Source organism: Eleutherodactylus coqui, chromosome 12 (assembly GCF_035609145.1).
Source record: "Eleutherodactylus coqui strain aEleCoq1 chromosome 12, aEleCoq1.hap1, whole genome shotgun sequence".
NCBI lineage: Eukaryota > Metazoa > Chordata > Amphibia > Anura > Eleutherodactylidae > Eleutherodactylus > Eleutherodactylus coqui.
Window position 1 is genome coordinate 103,135,564 of NC_089848.1, and position 20,539 is coordinate 103,156,102.

General features: G+C 47.9%; 1 protein-coding gene across 1 annotated transcript in view; it reads right to left on the reverse strand.

Moving 5' to 3' along the window:
* The window catches only part of VIPR2 (vasoactive intestinal peptide receptor 2), a 120,342-nt gene extending 100,100 nt beyond the window's left edge, over window positions 1-20,242 (reverse strand). Inside the window, exon 1 of the mRNA XM_066584619.1 lies at window positions 19,868-20,242. Coding sequence (XP_066440716.1) covers window positions 19,868-19,918 — 51 coding nt within the window. The 5' untranslated portion in view covers window positions 19,919-20,242. The remainder of the gene's footprint in view (window positions 1-19,867) is intronic.
* Window positions 20,243-20,539: the final 297 nt, after the last annotated feature.

Genomic DNA, 20,539 nt, shown 5'->3' on the forward strand with positions numbered 1-20,539 from the left:
TAGGAGATAGATAGATAGCTATACAAATAGATACATAGATAGATAGATAGATATGAGATAGATAGATAGGAGATAGATAGATAGATAGATAGATAGATAGATAGATAGATAGATAGATAGATATGAGATAGATAGATAGATAGCTATACAAATAGATATGCAGATAGATAGATATGAGATAGATAGATATGCAATAGAGAGATAGATATGAGATAGATGGATAGATATGAGATAGATGGATAGATAGATATGAGAGAGATGGATAGATAGATATGAGAGAGATAGATATGAGATAGATTGATAGATAGATAGATAGATAGATAGATAGATATGAAATAGATGGATAGATAGATATGAGATAGATAGATAGATCAATATGAGATAGATATGAAATAGATGGATAGATAGATATTAGATAGGAGATAGATACTGTGTTTCCCCCCAAAATAAGCCTTATCCCTATTTTCAAGGGGCCTTGAAATATAAGCCATCTCCCAAAAATAAGCCCTAGCTACACTAGGTTAAAAAAAAAAAAGCAATACTCACCTACCGCCGGCATATGTGTCCCTCGCGTTGAGAATCCAGTCAGCGCTGAGGACTGCAGCAGCACAGGGACCAGCGTGAGGAACACGGATGCCGGTGGCTGGGTAAGTATAGGACACCCCCCAAAAATAAGACACTTTGCCTCTTTTGAGGCAAAAATTAATATAAGACAATGTCTTATTTTCGGGGAAACAAATAGAGATGAGATATATACATAGATCGACATACAGTGGTCTACATAGAAAAGGGGGGACCCCACACCAAAGATAAAAATGGACCCCTTTATCAAGGTGCTGAATTTTGGCACGCAGAACAGAGGGCTCTGGCATTTTTTCCCCTTCACTGGCTTTACTTGACTCTTGAGACATTTCCATCTGTACGTGCGCCCTATAGAGTTTATAACATGGATATCCATACTAATACAAATGCAAAGGTAACTCTGTCCGTTTTATTGCCTTTTCACGGCTAAACCGCTGAAGCAAATTTGATGCCATTTGGCAGAGAGATAGCCGGCATCTTGGGGAAGGATGTAGGTTACGTTTTATCCTGAAAATTTATAAAGTTTTCTATGGAGTGCAACAAGACAGATTTGGTAATATGCAGGCGCACCTCTGCTCCGCTGCCAGTGCCGCGCCGTGCAGCGAAGTGCAGGGGAAGGAGATGTACATCATAAACTAGCCCCCCCCCCAAATAGGCAGACACGTGAGGGCAGATGTCATTACCGCACATATGAGATTATTAAACTAGCAGGGATGCCCGGCGTTGCCCAGGATAAAACTTGAATGGAAGACACATTAACATGGATTGAGATTTTAAAGAAAATCTGTGTTGCCCATAGCAACCAATCACAGCACAGCTTTTATTTTACCTCAGCAAGATAAGAAATAGCAACCAATAACAGCACAGCTTTCAATTTACCTCAGCTGTATAAGCAACAGCAACCAATCATAGCGCAGCTTTCATGTTACCTCAGCAGTATAACAAATAGCAACCAATCACAGCGCAGCTTTCATTTTAGCTCAGCAGTACAACAAATAGCAACCAATCACAGCGCAACTTTCATGTTACCTCAGCTGTATAATATATAACCACCAATCACAGCGCAGCTTTCATTTTACCTCAGCAGTATAACAAATAGCAACCAATCACAGCGCAGCTTTCATTTTACGTCAGCAGTATAACAAATAGCAACCAATCACAGCGCAGCTTTCATTTTACGTCAGCAGTATAACAAATAGCAACCAATCACAGCGCAGCTTTCATTTTACCTCAGCTGTATAATATATAACCACCAATCACAGCACAGCTTTCATGTTACCTCAGCAGTATAATATATAACAACCAATCACAGCGCAGCTTTCATTTTACCTCAGCAGTATAACAAATAGCAGCCAATCACAGCGCAGCTTTCATTTTACCTCAGCAGTATAATATATAACAACCAATCACAGCGCAGCTTTCATTTTACCTCAGCAGTATAATATATAACAACCAATCACAGCGCAGCTTTCATTTTACCTCAGCTGTATAATATATAACCACCAATCACAGCGCAGCTTTCATTTTACCTTGGCAGTATAATATATAACAACCAATCACAGCGCAGCTTTCATTTTACCTCGGCAGTATAACAAATAGCAGCCAATCACAGCGCAGCTTTCATTTTACCTCAGCTATGTAAAACATAGTTTCCTTTTGATAATCGTAACTCCCATCCCTTGTTGGTCTTCTTTTGATTTGCCGCACAACTCAGATCTAGCGTGTAGCTCTAGCGGAGCTCTAGCTGTGATAATGACTAGATCCCAAGACTCTGCTGACCGCACCGAGGCAGGAAGGCATCAACAAGCTGAAACACAAGCTGCTGTTAGCAGTAGAAATATGTCTAGAGATGTGCGGAGCCCCTTTTGTATGCCGCCCACTGATTGGGGGAGAGGGCCACAACTTTGGTGACTTCTAAGAAAGTAGCATATGATGATGATGATTTATCTGTTCAGGCGTTGCCAACCTTCGGCCACCTTGTGGACCAGCATACGCCATGCCCCTTTTTCTAGACACTTTTGAGCGCGGAGGAAGAGGACTGACATCTATTCTTTTTGGCACACATCAAGAGTCAATCTGTCTAAACTGATTTGCATGAAAAAAGTGCAACCTCTACCAGAACTGTGGCATAGCGCCAGTAATAAACGTGCGCCAATGTTCGGTTAGACTCACACATACCGTCTTATATCCATGGAAGCTGCATGTGTGTTTCCAGCCTTCGGCCTCAGTCACACGGGCGCATCGGCACCCGTACACCGGCGGCGATGCGCCCGTGTGACTGACACCAGCAGACGGACGTACCTGCAGACGGCCGTCTCTCTGCAGCGCCGGGAGGAAGAACATGTGACAGTCTCCATTGCCGGTCATGTGTTCTATGGTCAGCGCTGGAGAGAGACGGCCGTCTTCAGGTATGGCTCTCTTCTAACTGTCAGTCACACGGGCGTATTGGTGCCGGTGTACAGGTGCCGATGCGCCCGTGTGACTGAGCCCTTCTAGTACATCTAACAAACTACAATGGGACATTGTAACAAGTTGTACAGAGACTCTGCTCCAATAGGAACCTTTCATAGGGAACAGAATAGGCCGTATGACGTCAATTCCACTCCATAATCTGAAGACTTCCTTCAAACTGACTCAATACCTGCCTGGAATTCCCCATCAAAATCCAAGTTAGACCCTCAGATTTTGATGTCGAATTCCCCATCTATGGATTTGGATGCGTCCTGTGGCATAATTTCATCCCATGTGAACGGTCCCTAACATCCAATTCTATTAAAATCACCTGTGCCACATGCGTACACCACTACAATATCTGACGGGTCACGTACTATACATGACCTTAACTACATTCTTTTACTTTCTTCTGCACTATAGAGAATGGCTTGTAGGGGGCAACAGACAGGCATTCTGGTGCCGGAGAAAGAGGAAAACACCCGCAGGTATGGTATGGAATGGAAGATATATGTCACAGAGGTTGTTAGTTTCAGTGATATAGATCGGTCTAATATTACTCCAGGCCAGATCTTACACCTGAACCAGCAAGCTATGTAAAGAGTCAGGTGGAAGTGAGGAGGAGATGTGTGTGTCTGGGAGAACCAGACTTGTGTTGTGACCAGACTTCTGGTTAACCTGACTCCTGTTGTAAGCAGAGAGAGACGCTGTGACTAGGCGGAGAGCTGCGTTGTTTTCCGGCGGGATGCTTTGGGAACTCTGGCCTTGGGATTGAGGTTTGGAAATGCCACGGTATGGCGATGAGCTGCGCTTCTGGACTACTACAGGTCTGTGAAGGTGAACGGACTTGTTGCTTTTTGGCTGAGTTGTGGACTTGGTTGCTCCTCCTGTGGACTGTTGGAGGCTTAAAGGGGTTGTCCCGCGGCAGCAAGTGGGTCTATACACTTCTGTATGGCCATAATAATGCACTTTGTAATGTACATTGTGCATTAATTATGAGCCATACAGAAGTTATAAAAAGTTTTTTATTTACCTGCTCCGTTGCTAGCGTCCTCGTTCCCATGGAGCCGACTAATTTTCGCCCTCCGATGGCCAAATTAGCCGCGCTTGCGCAGTCCGGGTCTTCTGCTCTCTTCAATGGAGCCGCTCGTGCAGAATGCCGGCTCCATGTAGCTCCGCCCCGTCACGTGCCGATTCCAGCCAATCAGGAGGCTGGAATCGGCAATGGACCGCACAGAAGAGCTGCGGTCCACGGAGGGAGCAGACCCCGGCGGCCATCTTCAGCAGGTAAGTATGAAGACGCCGGACCGCCGGGATTCAGGTAAGCGCTGAGCGGTTTGTTTTTTTAACCCCTGCATCGGGGTTGTCTCGCGCCGAACGGGGGGGGGGTTAAAAAAAAAAAAAAAACCGTTTCGGCGCGGGACAACCCCTTTAAATTGATGGACTTTGCAAACGTTTAATTTTTCTGGAGACCCAGTCGTTTCTGTTCTGATAAAACGTATGTTGAATAAACTAACAGAGGAGTGAAAGTGACAGTTGGTGTACTCAGTAATCCCCGTGTTGCTACACTTCATAAAACATTATTATATCATTTGGATTTACGGAGGGTGGATTATCTTTCCCCCAAAATGAAGAAAATCGTCTCTTTAATTTATGAGAGCTGTAAATATGTATTTTTTTTTGTATCCATCTTATATGCTTCTGTCTGTTATACCGTGTTTTCCCCAAAATAAGACAGTGTCTTATATTAATTTTTGTTCAAAAAGGTTTAACTTTTTTACATGTATAGCTGCCTGGACACTATTTAAATTGACTTTTTAAATTAACTATTAGCAGGGCTTAATTTTGGAGTAGGGCTTATATTTCAAGCATCCTCAAAAGTTCTGGAAAATCATTCTATGTCTTATTTTCAGGGTAACAGGGTATCATAAACCTTGTGATTTTCCATAACTAGAGCATTCTTCCAGACATAGTATCTTAGCCTTGCCAAAGTGGTACAAGAAATCCAGACTGGCGACCTTAACGTTATCAGCACCAGTTCCCCAAGAATATGTTCTGTTTTATTTAACACTATAAATTGAGACGCAGCGCTAATAAAGACTGACGACTTCCTATCACATTCGATGCTGTGTGTGATTTGTAAGCTTCCTTGAGTTAGAACATTAATTCTTGAATTTGGCCACCTGTAAATATACCTGGAGCATAGGTATTGCGCTAATAAATTCCAAATGTTAAAGCTACCTGAAATTTCAACCAGCTTTCTAAAATACACCAGGTTCTCCTTACCTCCCTCCAATCTGCTGCTGTTTGCACACTGTTTCATGTCTGTAAGTTCTGATTTTCAGGTGGTCTTCCCCAGTTTTTTGTTGTTCTACTGTTTGCAATCCACTTTTAGGAAAGGGGCATGCAGCAAGCCTAGCATTCTGCCAGTAGTTCACTGTCCTGACTTCCTTGCCCTAGCTTCCCATGCTACATTGCTCTGTCTCTGTTCCAATCATGAGGGAGGCAGTAAATGAATACCCAATCCTTTGCTTTTCCAGGATGATTAGACTTTATGGACAAAGAGTTAGTTAACCCACTATAATGTTTGCACACACAGACACATGACAACAAGCTGCAATAGCAGGAGAGGCAGAGACTGTGCAGATCATTATCACAGTGTCTGCAGATCTGTCAGCTTGCAACCTGTATGTCAGGACCAGCGGCTCCCGGGCCTCCATGCCGGCACCACTGGTCCTATCACCCGGGCAGCTGGGGTGCGGCGCAAGGGAGCCCTGGTGCGGGTGACCTCCCCTGGCCACCGTTGCCCTGTTCTCTGCCGGGTTGCTAGGGACGCGGCGGCTGCCGCCGTGCGGGGTGGCCCCATTGCCATGGCAGCCGAGCACGCGTTCTCTATCTCTGCCCAGCCAGTTAGTGCAGGGGGTGGGCTTTCTTGCGCTCTTGACTAGCTCCTGCTGCTGTCAGGCTCCTGCCCCAATCAGCTGCTGGGGTGAGAGTTCTGACAGCATTTAAACCTCTCTGTTCCTGTCAGTGGTTGCCAGTGTATGTTTGTCTCCAGGCTACACCCGCATATTTGGATTCAATTCCCAACTTTTGACCCTCTTGCTTCGGACCTGACTTTGCCTTGCCTGATCCCTTTTGTTCTGCGTATTCTCCAGTTGCCGACCCAGATTACCCGACTTGCCTTTGTGTTTGTGTGTACCTTGTTTGTAAGTCTGACTTCTGCCCCTCATCCCTAGCTAGGCTAGGGACTGTCGCCCAGTTGTCGCCCTAGGGCCTAGCCTAGGGGAGCAAGTAGGAAAGGACAGGGGTTGCGGGTATTTCAGGGTCTCCCAGTTTCCTGGACCCTAGTTTCCCTGACACTGTAAGTGCATAGGAGCAGCTTGTGCAGATAGTCCTTCTCCTTATTGCTATGGAAACATCCCTGTATCTTTGTTACTACAGAAGCTCTGTACCTAACGATAGGATGGAGTGCAGAGAAGCTAGAAGGGAGACCCCTAGTGGCAGTTGCTTCAAACTTGATTTACAGTAATAAAGCAACAACATTTTTAATGCAAGTATACTACAGAAATGATGAGACTAACAGAAGCTAGTAGATGAGCAGAAGTTGTCTGAAAAGTTAGGATAAAGTGAGATTTATAGTTGTAATAAATGTTTCCATATGTGAATGATTCCACATCATACACATCACTTGTCTGGCTCTATAGAGGTTATTTTCCTGAGTAAATGCACTCTTAGGCTTCTTTCCCATGAGCATATATAGGCCCGCCGTTTTCATGACCGGCGGATATACGCTGTGATCTGTCACATTGGATTCCAATGCATCAGATCACATGGCCGTATTCTCTTGGTGTAAAAGCGTCTGGCCAACCCAAATATAGTGCCAGGCGTTTTTACGTCGGGCTCAAAAGATAGTCCTGGAACTATCTTTTGGGCCGGAATACATGGGAGCCCCTGACAGTGGGAGGGAGTTTAGCAACGTAGGCTCCGCCCCTCCTTGCTTCTTGTCCGCAGCCAGCAATAGGAGGAGGCGGGATGGGTTGGTGCTTAGCTCCGCACCCGTCCCGTCCCCTCCCATTGCAAAGAGCGAGCTAGGAGGACAGCAGAGGTAAGCCTGCAAGGGGGATGGAGGGGAAAGGGGTGACGGCATGGTAGCTATGGCGTATATGTGCCGGGTCCCATGCCGTGTGAATGGGCACACAAACGTTAGATTTGTGCACCCGTTCAGGAGCTTTAACACTACAAATGGTAGCATATATCGGCCGACCGTGAAAACGGCGGCCGATATACACTCGTGGGAAAAAAGCCTTAAGTAGAGACATTGTGCTTGGCTAGGAAGCTACCAATCTAATTACACTTGTACTCATGCTGTAAAACTTAAAGGGGTTGTCCCGTGCCGAAACGGGTTTTTTTTTTTTTTTTAACACCCCCCCCACCCCCCGTTCGGCGCGAGACAACCCCGATGTAGGGGTTAAAAAAACAACCCGCACAGCGCTTACCTGAATCCCGGCGGTCCGGCGTCTTCATACTCACCTGCTGAAGATGGCCGCCGGGATCCTCTGTCTCCGTGGACCGCAGGGCTTCTGTGCGGTCCATTGCCGATTCCAGCCTCCTGATTGGCTGGAATCGGCACGTGACGGGGCGGAGCTACACGGAGCTGGCATTCTGCACGAGCGGCCCCATAGAAGACTGCAGAAGACCCGGACTGCGCAAGCGCGGCTAATTTGGCCATCGGAGGGCGAAAATTAGTCGGCTCCATGGGAACAAGGACGCCAGCAACGGAGCAGGTAAGTATAAAACTTTTTATAACTTCTGTATGGCTCATAATTAATGCACAATGTACATTACAAAGTGCATTAATATGGCCATACAGAAGTGTATAGACCCACTTGCTGCCGCGGGACAACCCCTTTAATGAATGTTAGAACAGCAGCGACCTTGCTTGCAGCCTCCTTATAATGGACCCATGCAAGAACTTTAGGGGAAAACGTAATGTACAAAGACCCAAATAGGAACAGACATGGAACTGCTCACATGTTCAACTCTAAACACTAGAAAGGTAATTCCGGAGTGTGTTTACAATAACAAAGTGACAGATCAGAGTCCTAAAGCAAAGCATTGTGCGGTACACGAATCACCTATGCAGTGAAGCGCACCAGCGCCCTCTGTATGTAGTCATGCAAACTGCGAGAACTACTCAACTGCTTACAAAGTCTGGTGCTGTAAGATCACTTGCATAATCAATACATCATCAATTATCTGATCAATTCTATAACAAATGTGTCTCCAATTACGAGTTATGCGATTAGCAACGGAGACGGCATCAACAGAACAAAATCATTCTATGAATTTGTGTGAATTTTTGCTCCGCGGCCTTTATTATTCTTGCAAGATGCTCCTGTAGGCTAACTTCACACAGGCAAGCATGATATGGGGCCATGAATCACACACCAATATCGCGCTCTCCACCATGTGAAATCCCCAGGGATGCGTGGCATTTTCATGGGAAAACAGCCTCGCATCACTTCAGGGATCCTCTGGGGGGCTGTCACGGCGGAGGATCGTGGAGTTTCTCCGCTGGTTCCATTGAAAACAGTAGGGCTGAAATGCGAGATTACGTAGCCAGATAGAACATGCCACAATCTGTTTTCCGCATTGCATGGCATCGCAGTGTCATGCGGGAAAGCAGTGCTCATATATACGACCCCATTCAAAACAATGGGTTTTCAGACTTGTGCGTGATTGTCACGTGATTTTATCGCCCATGTGAAGCCAACCTAATAGTACAATATAAAGAAACGCAAATTGCATGATGTGCGAGTATAATGCGTTTAATTTTCGCTCCCATAGAAAATAATTGTTCGAGAATTGCACAAAAATACTACTTGCAGCAATTTTTGAAAAATTCAGACTATCAGTCCGAGAGAAAAATGACTTGTGCAAATTCTGTCGCTCACACAATCGGAGAGAACCCACGCCGGAAAATTGCCCATGTAAATACACCCTTTGGGACTTTTTACAGAATTGTCCACAGGACACAGCCAAGATGCAGATTTTATGAGCAAGACCTATTTTCACGCTTTTTTAAAAAACTCGTGCACTATAGCGCAGAGTTTGAATAGTCATAAAAACACGGTTCATGTACTAATATGCTCCGTAGCAGCGAGTGTATTAGTGCATGCACCCATGTGTATTTGCCCTTACTGTATCAAAATCTACATGGATGAGTCCAGGCTTCCTCAGTGAAAGCCTGATGTGAATGAATTAAAGGAGATGTCCCGAGGCAGCAAGTGGGGTTATACACTTCTGTATGGCCATAATAATGCACTTTGTAATGTACATTGTGCATTAATTATGAGCCATACAGAAGTTATAAAAAGTTTTTTACTTACCTGCTCCGTTGCTAGCGTCCTGGTCTCCATGGTGCCGACTAATTTTTGGCCTCCGATGGCCAAATTAGCCGCGCTTGCGCAGTCCGGGTCTTCTGCTGTTCTCTATGGGGCTCCGTGTAGCTCCGTGTAGCTCCGCCCCGTCACGTGCCGATTCCAGCCAATCAGGAGGCTGGAATCGGCAGTGGACCGCACAGAAGAGCTGCGGTCCACGAAGATAGAGGATCCCGGCGGCCATCTTCAGCGGTAAGTATTGAAGTCACCGGACCGCCGGGATTCAGGTAAGCGCTGTGCGGGTGGTTTTTTTAACCCCTGCATCGGGGTTGTCTCGCGCCGAACGGGGGGGGGGTTTAAAAAAAAAAAAAACCCGTTTCGGCGCGGGACATCTCCTTTAAATGAGTTTACTACCATAGGATAGGGCAGCATTCCCCAAACTGTGCTCTGCGGAGCCCTTGGGGCTCCAACCGAGGGTCTAGGTCCGTGGTGGCAAACCTATGGCACCCGTGCTGGGGAGAGCACACAGAGCCCTCTCTGCTAGCATACGTGCTGATGGCTGCTCACCGCAATAGTGAGTACTGGCCAGAGTGCTGCATCTCCGCAGCCGGTAATCATGCAGCGGCGCTGATTCTAGTGTACACTCTGACATCAGTGTGTGCACCCGGGGATCCTCCTCCCCTGATCTCTCCTCCTTAGTTCTGCAGGAGAGGAGAAGGGAGAAAACATTCCGAGCTCACACACTGCTGTCAGTGTGCAGCCAGGATCAGCACTGAGATGAGGAGGAGCGGCGTTGACTACAAGGAGAAGATAAGTATATGGGTTGGAAGTCCTATTAAAACTGGGGCTAATGTGGGGTTAATATTATTACTGGGGCTGTTGTGGGGTTATTATTACTGAGGAGGTTAATATTATTACTGGGACTACTGTAGGGTTAATATTACTGAGGGGTTATTATCACTACACAATTACTACTGAGACCACTGTGGGGGTCACTATTACTGCTGAGGCCACCATGGGGGTATCTATTACTACTGAGGGCACTGTGGGTGTTCCTATTACTACTGGGGCCACTGTAGAGGTCACTATTACTACTGGGGCCAAAATAGGGGATGCTATTACTACACGGGCCAATATAGGGGACGCTATTACTACTGGAGCTATGGTTGGGGTCACTATTACTACTGAGGCCACTGTGGGGGACACTATTATTACTGGGGCCGCAATAGGGGTCACTGTTACTACTAGGGCCAATATAGGGGACGCTATTATTACTGGGGCCAATATAGGGGACACTATTACTACACAGGGCGGATTTGCTGTGGAATTCACAGTAGCTGTAGCAGAAAAGTGGATGACATTTTAAAAATCTCATCCACATACTGTGGGAAAAAATCTGCACAAAACCCGTACAGATACTGACATGTGGATTTAATTCCGCAGTATGTTAATTTTAAACATAATGTATATCAATAGTCCATCCAGCGCTCCAGCTATTTTTTTTTAAATAGCTCTGTCCTTTTTATAGCAATGGAGGTAAAAATCATATGTTGTGATAAGCCCCCACCTAAACCCTCCCCTGACCACACCTTGGGGCTCCACGAGAAACCCTTGCTTCAAAATGGGCTCCATGACTGAAAAAACTTGGGAATCACTGGATAGGGTATAAATGTCTGGTTACTCAGGTTTCGACTCCTTGGACCTATACCAATCCTGAGAACTGCGTCCCTGAATGCTCCATGTGACTGCAGTGGTAATGTGCATGCTTGACTGCTGCTCCAGTCACTCCTATGGAATGGAGGGAGGTTGCTGAGTGCACCAATCATCAGCTGTCCCATAGAATTGAATAGAGTGGCAGTTGGGCATACGCCTCACCATTCAGGTGTTGCAGTCCTGGGATCGCTGTGGTTCCATTCCCCAGCAATCAGACATTTATCCGCTCTCCTGTTAAAAGGGGATAAATGTCTTTAGTGGTAAAATCTATTTAACACTTTGTACACAGCTTCGAAATATGTTGTCGTTATTTAACAATGTAAAGGCGTCAATACATGACCGAGAATCACGGACACAAAAAGTGATGAAAATAAATCATTGATTTCAATGGTTTTGGTTTGACTAGGGTGATTCTTGCAAGATATTACCAAACACGAGAAAAGATAGTACTTGCTCTATCTTTCGGCTTTTTTTTCTTGCATGCAATAGCACTAGAGATGAGTGAGCATACTCGCTAAGGACAATTACTCGATCGAGCATTGTCCTTAGCGAGTACTTGCCCGCTCAGAAGAAAAGGTTCGGCTGCCGGCGCGGGTGACAGGTGAGTTGCGGCAGTGAGCAGGGGGAGTGAGGGGGGGGGGGGGGGAGAGGGAGAGAGAGACCTCCCCGCTCTCCCCCGCTGCTCCCCGCCCGCCGCCGGCAGCTGAACCTTTTCTTGCGAGCGGGGAGATACTCGCTAAGGGCAATGCTCGATCGAGTAATTGCCGTTAGTGAGTATACTCGCTCATCTCTAAATAGCACGCATATTTCCTATAAGAGCGTGAAAAAAAATGCATTGCACTCGCATGCCACGCAAGTGTGATGAAATTCTCTAGCATATTACTATTGAAAGGACTTGTGATTTTATTTTCTTCACTTGGCTGAAAAATGCATGTGAAAAAAACAAGTAAAGCGGATGAAATTCCCACATTTTTAACGTGAAAATATATAAAATATTATCAAAATCTTCAGGAAATGGCTGGCAAAACTGTCAGATTTTCACTGACCGATATCACTAGTGCCTGTGTAAAGGGCTCATTCACACAGGCATATGCATATTCAGTCGCTGAAATACACAGCGTATTTACTGCCCATGCACAGCATTTTTCCGTGTGTTTTTTGACGTGTGAGTTTTTTGCATGAGTTTTTTTGCACGTTTTTCTTTGGAATGTGCTGTGCATTTACATATGCAAGAAAGCCCGATGACGTCACTATTTCCCCCCCACTATCTCCTGCCAACATGCGTTAATACTTAATGAATACGCACAGGGGCGTACATAGAACTCATGGGGGCCCATAGCAAGAATTCAATCGTGCCCTTCTCGCAAAATATATTTTACTATTTAGCTATTACTTTCCTTCTGCACCATCCACAGTCCCCACTCTTCCCACCTTCCACAGCCATTACTCTACCCAACATTCACAACCCCTACTCTTCCCACCTTTCACAGCCCTTAATCTTCCCACCTTCCACAGCCCCCCACACTTTCCACCCTCCACATCTATTACTCTCCCAAGCATCCGCAGCCCCTACTCTTCCCACCTTCCACAGCCCCCCACACTCCTCACCCCCCACAGCCATTACTCTCTCCACCGTCCACAGCTCCTACTCTTCCCACTTTCCATAGCTCCCCACCCTCCACAGCCCAGTATCCACAGCCCCTACTCTTCCCACCTTCCACAGCCCCCCCACCTTCCACAGACATTACTGTTCCCACCATCCACAGCGATCGCTCACCCTACCATCCACAGCCACCACTCTCTCTGACCATCCTCATCCACCACTCTCTCCCACCATCTACAGCTACCACTCTCTCTGACCATCCTCATCCACCACTCTCTCTGACCATCCTCATCCACCACTCTCTCTGACCATCCTCATCCACCACTCTCTCTGACCATCCTCATCCACCACTCTCTCTGACCATCCTCATCCACCACTCTCTCTGACCATCCTCATTTCACCACTCTCCTCCACCATCCTCATTTCACCACTCTCCTCCACCAGCCTCATTTCACCACTCTCCTCCACCAGCCTCATTTCACCACTCTCCTCCACCAGCCTCATTTCACCACTCTCCTCCACCAGCCTCATTTCACCACTCTCCTCCACCAGCCTCATTCCACCACTCTCCTCCACCAGCCTCATTCCACCACTCTCCTCCACCAGCCTCATTTCACCACTCTCCTCCACCAGCCTCATTCCACCACTCTCCTCCACCAGCCTCATTCCACCACTCTCCTCCACCAGCCTCATTCCACCACTCTCCCCCACCAGCCTCATTCCACCACTCTCCCCACCAGCCTCATTCCACCACTCTCCCCCACCAGCCTCATTCCACCACTCTCCCCCACCAGCCTCATTCCACCACTCTCCCCCACCAGCCTCATTCCACCACTCTCCCCCACCAGCCTCATTCCACCACTCTCCCCCACCAGCCTCATTCCACCACTCTCCCCCACCAGCCTCATTCCACCACTCTCCCCCACCAGCCTCATTCCACCACTCTCCCCCACCAGCCTCATTCCACCACTCTCCCCCACCAGCCTCATTCCACCACTCTCCCCCACCAGCCTCATTCCACCACTCTCCCCCACCAGCCTCATTCCACCACTCTCCCCCACCAGCCTCATTCCACCACTCTCCCCCACCAGCCTCATTCCACCACTCTCCCCCACCAGCCTCATTCCACCACTCTCCCCCACCAGCCTCATTCCACCACTCTCCCCCACCAGCCTCATTCCACCACTCTCCCCCACCAGCCTCATTCCACCACTCTCCCCCACCAGCCTCATTCCACCACTCTCCCCCACCAGCCTCATTCCACCACTCTCCCCCACCAGCCTCATTCCACCACTCTCCCCCACCAGCCTCATTCCACCACTCTCCCCCACCAGCCTCATTCCACCACTCTCCCCCACCAGCCTCATTCCACCACTCTCCCCCACCAGCCTCATTCCACCACTCTCCCCCACCAGCCTCATTCCACCACTCTCCCCCACCAGCCTCATTCCACCACTCTCCCCCACCAGCCTCATTCCACCACTCTCCCCCACCAGCCTCATTCCACCACTCTCCCCCACCAGCCTCATTCCACCACTCTCCCCCACCAGCCTCATTCCACCACTCTCCCCCACCAGCCTCATTCCACCACTCTCCCCCACCAGCCTCATTCCACCACTCTCCCCCACCAGCCTCATTCCACCACTCTCCCCCACCAGCCTCATTCCACCACTCTCCCCCACCAGCCTCATTCCACCACTCTCCCCCACCAGCCTCATTCCACCACTCTCCCCCACCAGCCTCATTCCACCACTCTCCCCCACCAGCCTCATTCCACCACTCTCCCCCACCAGCCTCATTCCACCACTCTCCCCCACCAGCCTCATTCCACCACTCTCCCCCACCAGCCTCATTCCACCACTCTCCCCCACCAGCCTCATTCCACCACTCTCCCCCACCAGCCTCATTCCACCACTCTCCCCCACCAGCCTCATTCCACCACTCTCCCCCACCAGCCTCATTCCACCACTCTCCCCCACCAGCCTCATTCCACCACTCTCCCCCACCAGCCTCATTCCACCACTCTCCCCCACCAGCCTCATTCCACCACTCTCCCCCACCAGCCTCATTCCACCACTCTCCCCCACCAGCCTCATTCCACCACTCTCCCCCACCAGCCTCATTCCACCACTCTCCCCCACCAGCCTCATTCCACCACTCTCCCCCACCAGCCTCATTCCACCACTCTCCCCCACCAGCCTCATTCCACCACTCTCCCCCACCAGCCTCATTCCACCACTCTCCCCCACCAGCCTCATTCCACCACTCTCCCCCACCAGCCTCATTCCACCACTCTCCCCCACCAGCCTCATTCCACCACTCTCCCCCACCAGCCTCATTCCACCACTCTCCCCCACCAGCCTCATTCCACCACTCTCCCCCACCAGCCTCATTCCACCACTCTCCCCCACCAGCCTCATTCCACCACTCTCCCCCACCAGCCTCATTCCACCACTCTCCCCCACCAGCCTCATTCCACCACTCTCCCCCACCAGCCTCATTCCACCACTCTCCCCCACCAGCCTCATTCCACCACTCTCCCCCACCAGCCTCATTCCACCACTCTCCCCCACCAGCCTCATTCCACCACTCTCCCCCACCAGCCTCATTCCACCACTCTCCCCCACCAGCCTCATTCCACCACTCTCCCCCACCAGCCTCATTCCACCACTCTCCCCCACCAGCCTCATTCCACCACTCTCCCCCACCAGCCTCATTCCACCACTCTCCCCCACCAGCCTCATTCCACCACTCTCCCCCACCAGCCTCATTCCACCACTCTCCCCCACCAGCCTCATTCCACCACTCTCCCCCACCAGCCTCATTCCACCACTCTCCCCCACCAGCCTCATTCCACCACTCTCCCCCACCAGCCTCATTCCACCACTCTCCCCCACCAGCCTCATTCCACCACTCTCCCACAGCCCCTAATCTTCCCACCCTCCACAGCCCAGCATCCACAGCCCATACTCTTCCCATCTTCCACAGCCCCCCCCCCCGCTCTCCCCACCTTCCACAGACATTACTCTCCTCACCATCCACAGCCCCTACTCTTCCCTCTCCCCCACCAGCCTCATTCCACCACTCTCCCCCACCAGCCTCATTTCACCACTCTCTCCCACCATCCACAGCCACGACTATCCATTACATCCTCAGCCATCACCCTTTCCACCTTTGACAGCCCTCACTCTTCCCACCTTCCACAGTCCTCGCTCTTCCCATCTTCCACAGCCCTTCCTCTCCCTACTATCCATAGCCTTCACTCTGCCCACCATCCTTATATACCACTCTCCCACTATGCTCAGCCACCACCCTCCCTCACCAGCCACAGCAACCACCCTACCTCACCATCCACAGACATCACTCTCCCCCACCATCCACACCTACCACTCCCCCTCCATCCTCAGCCCCCACTCTACCACCATTCACAGCCATCACCCTCCCCCACCATTCTCCCACCACCCACAGCCCACACCCTCCCCCACCACCCACAGCCACCCCTCTCCCACCATCTACAGCTACCACTCTTTCCCACCATCCACAGTCACCACTCTCTACCACCATCCTCAGCCACCATCCACAGCTACCAATCTTCCACCATCCACAGCCACAACCATCCACAGCCACCAACCTCCCCCATCATCCACAGCCACCACTCTCCCCCATCATTATTCTTAGCCACTACACTCCCCTATCATCCACAGCCAGCACTCTCTTCCCCACCATCTATAGCCACCAGGATATGCTGTGACTTTTTAAATGTGAGCAAAAGTCACATGAAAAAAATACACTCATCTTAATACTCCAATGCAAATCAATAGGTGTTATTCTGTCTGTATTACGCACATAAAGAATACATGCGCAATACAGACCAAATACGCCTGTGTGAATGAGCCCTAACAGAAAAAAGTTTCCATCTTATCACAACTGCTTATGATATTACTCAGAGTAAAGACACTGAAGAGCATTTACTATAGGGTGAATTTTTGACGCCACTTTTCCAACAGCTTTTTTTTCCTTTCTCCAATTTTATAATGCAACAAATTTACAAATGTTCCACAATGTTGATCGTTTTATTGCATCTTTAACGAACGGATTTACGCCGTGTAAATTCGGGGCAAAAATCCGCTGCGTTGCCCGCAGCTATTAGGCTCTATTGAACCTAATAGCTCAATGCTCACGATGCGGAATTCCACCGCGGAATTCTGCACCGTGAAATCTCCCGTCCTCACCCGCGGCATGCTCAATTTGCCGCGGGTGTACGTGCTGACAGCTTCCATTGCAGTCAATGGAAGCCGTCCGTTCATGCTTTCTCCCGCTGTAACACAACGGAAGATAGCGTGAAAACGCTTTCCCGCCTACCGCCGGCGTGTCACGTGACACGGCCGGCCGCGTCATGTGACGCGGTGGGCGTGTCACATGAGGCGACGGCGGTGGGCGGGGAAGCGTCTTCACGCTATCTTCCGCTGGTAAGTATGGGGTCTCTGGGGGGCGCTGTGACGGGCTTCACTGTGGAATATTCCGCTGCGGAGCCCGTCACGCTCGTGTGAAGCCGGCCTAAAATAGGTGATGCGAAGTCACTTTGTACTCCCCCTGCTACTGGAGTGAGATTGCGACAAATGTTGCAACTTTTTAAAAAGTCATAATTCTAAAATCTGCCTAAAAGATTTACTCCATTTAAACCCCGCCCCCTTTTCTAACTACTTTTGAAAAATGAAGTGAGACGCGGAACATCTGTTCTTTTTGGCGCAAATCAATAGTAAATTTGTCTAAACTGAGTTGCGCCAAAAAAACAAACAAACAACATATGCCAGAATTCTGGTGCAACACCAGTAATAAATCTGCCCCACTGCTTTATCTCAACTCACTAAGTTATCATGCAGAACACAAAAACTACCAAATGTCAAATTCAACTGCTGAGGCGAACGCTGCTCACTGAGAATAATAGTAATAAAGTAGGAAGAATATCAGGAAAAGCCTATTCTTTTGATAAAAGACTCTTAACCCCTTAGTGACCACCAATACACCTTTTTAGTGACCTCACCAATGGGCTTTAAACCTGAACATACATCTGTTGATGGTGGCTTAGCTGACTACGGACAACTAGGCTCCTGCTCTAACTGCTAGCAGAGGAGTAGCCTCAGGTCATGACAGCTTATGGTGCGTCACGCAGCCTACTTCAACCTATCACCTGTAGTTAGCAAAGTAAACCAACAACAGCGCTGCCATTACGAATTATAACTCCGGTCTCACAGGGCCGGATTTAAATTGCGGATTCCACGATCGTCTGCAAGGACATTAAAAGGCACATCGTTTTGAATTTTCCTTAACACCCCCGGGTATGAATTGCGTATTCTGCGAGTGGAAGAAAAGTCGCACTACGCTCTATTTCACTGTGGATTCCATGCAGACACCTCCATTGATATCAATGGATGCATGCAACCTGTATCCCATCTCTCTCTCTCCCCCCCCCCCCCCCCCCCCGCTCACCCTCTGCTGCCCCCCTGCATCTGCTTCGATGAGTATGCAGATACTCGAGAAGAGCGATACTCGAGTATCTGCCTTAAGTGAGCGTGCTCGCTCATCTCTACCATCTATGTATGCGCCACTAGACAAGCTCACTGCGCAGTCATGAAACTTCGCAGCGATGCACGAGTGACGCATTCAGCCACGTCAAAAAAGGCAAGAGGAACGGGCTTTTGTGAAAACCAAGCGGCTGGCATGCCCACCAGACCGCTCTGCCTATTTTACATATGGCGTGTGAAATTTCCAAACTGCAATTATTTAGTTAACTTGGCTTAATTTTGATGAGAGGTTCCATTTAGCTCCTTACATACCACAATCAATAGCAACTGCAGCATGTAAGCAGATGACAGCCATCAGCATCAGCAGTGCTATTGCAAAGTACCAATGAGTTCCAATGGCACCCGGAAGCCTGAGAAAGGTCTCCATATCTGCCATGTAACTCAGCCTATTAGATCCCGCCTCCGACAGAGTGTAATAGGCTGCTGTCATAGGTTAGTAGAATGCACTACATAAGTAATACAGTGTACTACCCAAGCAATCGAATTATCGCATCTTTAAGTCCCCTTGAGAGAATAATAAATAGAGTTTTTAAAAAAGTTTAATTTATGGAAAAAAAAAACCTAGCTGAAAAAATACACATTTTTGTCCACAAAAGCCTTTTTACATGGATAAAATACCCCCCCCCCCAAAAAAAAAGCTAAACATAATAGGTATTAGCTCATTCATAACAATTCAGACAATGAAAATATTTTGTTATTTATCACACATTGTAAACACCTTAAAGATAATTAAAAAAAAAAAAAGCAAATAAACACAATAAAAACCAATCCAAAACTCACATGTACCCCACAATGGTACCAATAAAAACTACAACTCTTTCTGCAAATAACAAGACCTCACATCACAGAGCTCTATTGCAGGAAAAATAAAAATGTTATAGGTCTTAGAATGCAGCGATGCAAAATCAATAGTTTTTCTTTATGAACGTGGTTTCATTGTGCAAAAGTAGTCAAAAATAAAATCTGCAGTAATCATGCCGATCCACATAAGAAAGTTATTGTGTCATTTTTATTGCTAAATGAACGCCCCAAAAAAACACTGGTGGAATTTCTGGGGGGAAGAGGGTGGGGGTTCCTTTCCCCCCCTAAAAAGTGTAATAGAAGTTATACATTACATGTACCCCAAAGTGGTGCCATCAACAAGTACAGCTCGCCCCACATAAAAACAACAAGTTATGGGTCTTGCAATTTGACGATGAAATTAAAAAATAGGCTTGTCACTAAGGGGTTAAACTGTGTGATACGTTTGTTGACTGTTCTGTAATAAATAATAAACAGACCATGGGTTTAAAAACAAGCAACAAAGTAATGCAAAGCAATAAAAATCTAATTAAAAAAAACGTAACCTGTTGTTCTATCGACAAAACAAACCCATAAAAGCTTCAGTGCCTCCAGAATATTAAGGATCTGCTAATAGAACCCCTTCAATACAAATGTAAGATAATATCCCCAACCAAGTCCTAGGTGCAAGAGCAGTTCAAAAGCCACCGAAGAAGCTTTATGTGCAGAGCTCACAATTCCCAATAGATTTCCACAATCCAGATACTCACAGAAAGCAGAAGAGGAAAAGTTACGATGAGTACAGATGATATAGTCTTCATCTTACAGACTACTTCAAGTTAGGAAGATTCTTGGGTGATCATTGCAAGGCATTAGATCCGAGAGCATGAGGTCCAGTCTATAGATCGCAATGAGTATGATTATAGGAAGACAGTAAGATGTTACGTCCTCGCTGGTTAAAGAATAAGGGTCAAGTATGAAATCTTGAAAGCGAAGATTCCCACGAGTCAGATCCTGGATAGTGAGGGAGTAAAAGCTTCAGCAGCACCTTTGCAAATGAAGTGAATAGAGGCAGCGCATGTGAAAAGAACCAACTCCCCTCCAGTAGAGACAGTTGATTCAAAGCTCTCATTGCACTTAGTAACTCAACTTGAATCCTTACAGGAGCTTCTGTGTAAGAAAAAAAAAAATTCCTTCGAGGCAATAGGGGGATTTCATATTCTAATGCACTCCATATTTTAATGCCTGAGTGGGCAGGAACAGGATCAGAAGCAAAATAGCTTTTATGGTCTCGTATTAAGGAGCAAAACCTTAGAGCAGCAATCAGCTCTGAGCATAGATTTCAGCTTTCATGCTTGTTTAGTAGATTGTGGTGTGGTTTAGCTACTGTAACAGCCCAGCTTGCAAATATCGAAGACTGAAACTGAATGTAAGTTATGACA